This window comes from Meleagris gallopavo, unplaced genomic scaffold (genome assembly GCF_000146605.3).
Source record: "Meleagris gallopavo isolate NT-WF06-2002-E0010 breed Aviagen turkey brand Nicholas breeding stock unplaced genomic scaffold, Turkey_5.1 ChrUn_random_7180001936585, whole genome shotgun sequence".
NCBI classification, from domain to species: Eukaryota; Metazoa; Chordata; class Aves; order Galliformes; family Phasianidae; genus Meleagris; species Meleagris gallopavo.
The window spans coordinates 1-870 of NW_011198540.1; the positions used below are offsets into that span (position 1 = coordinate 1).

Consider the following 870-nt stretch of genomic DNA (forward strand, 5'->3'; position numbering starts at 1 on the left):
GCTACCTGACAGGCAGCCTCAAGCACACAGCCACCCTATGGATCTCCAGGAATTACAGAATCCCAGGAAAGCAGGGTTGGAAGGGACCCCTGGAGATCTCTCCACTTTTAACCCCCCATAATGCAAGTTCTCTACAGCAGGCGGCACAGGAAAGCGTGCCAGTGGATTTGAGTATTTCCAAAGAAGGAGATATTCCTTCTGCGCAGCTTGTGCCAGAGCTCTGGCACCCTCGCAGTTAGTAAGTTCTTTCTCATGTTCAGATGGAACCCCCAGGTTACAGTTTTTGTCCATTGTCCCTTGTTCTGTCGCCAGGCAGCACATGGATGCACTCTGTCACTATCAGTACAACAACAGTGCGGCTCTGCAGCTCCTCTCTGACCACACACAGCCCACCTGCCCTCCAAGGAGCACACCTGGCTCCTTGGTGCACCAGTCACAGCACAGCCCCTTACCTCAGCCATGTCGCAGATGGTGACAAGCGGGCTGAGCGGCACCAGGTCGAAGCAGTGCACCTTATTCCGGACACTGCTGGCAATCTTGCAGTCCCCGCACCCAAAATCTGCCACGACCAGCGAGGCTGACCTGCAGGGGCACAGAGCTGGTAACGCTGTACCCCCTTCATGCCCCCCAGCACCACTCCTCTATGCTCTCCCCATCTGCAGTGCTGCATCCAGGTCTGGGGCCCTCAGTATAAGAAAGACAGGGGGAGCTGTTGGAGAGAGTCCAGAGGAGTCACAAAGATGATCAGAGGGCTGGAGCAGGTCTCCTATGAGGAAAGGTTGAGGGAGCTGGGCTTGTTCAGCCTGGAGAAGAGAAGCTGCAAGGTGACCTCAGTGCAGCCTGCAGGACCTAAAGGGAGCCTACAGACAG

The 870-nt window shown here is 56.0% G+C and overlaps 1 protein-coding gene across 1 annotated transcript in view; it reads left to right on the forward strand.

The window, feature by feature from the left end:
• Positions 1 to 459: 459 nt before the first annotated feature.
• The window catches only part of ILK (integrin linked kinase), a 6,006-nt gene continuing 5,595 nt past the window's right edge, over positions 460 to 870 (forward strand). Inside the window, exon 1 of the mRNA XM_010727745.2 lies at positions 460 to 601. Within this exon, the coding sequence (XP_010726047.1) occupies positions 460 to 601 (142 nt within the window). The remainder of the gene's footprint in view (positions 602 to 870) is intronic.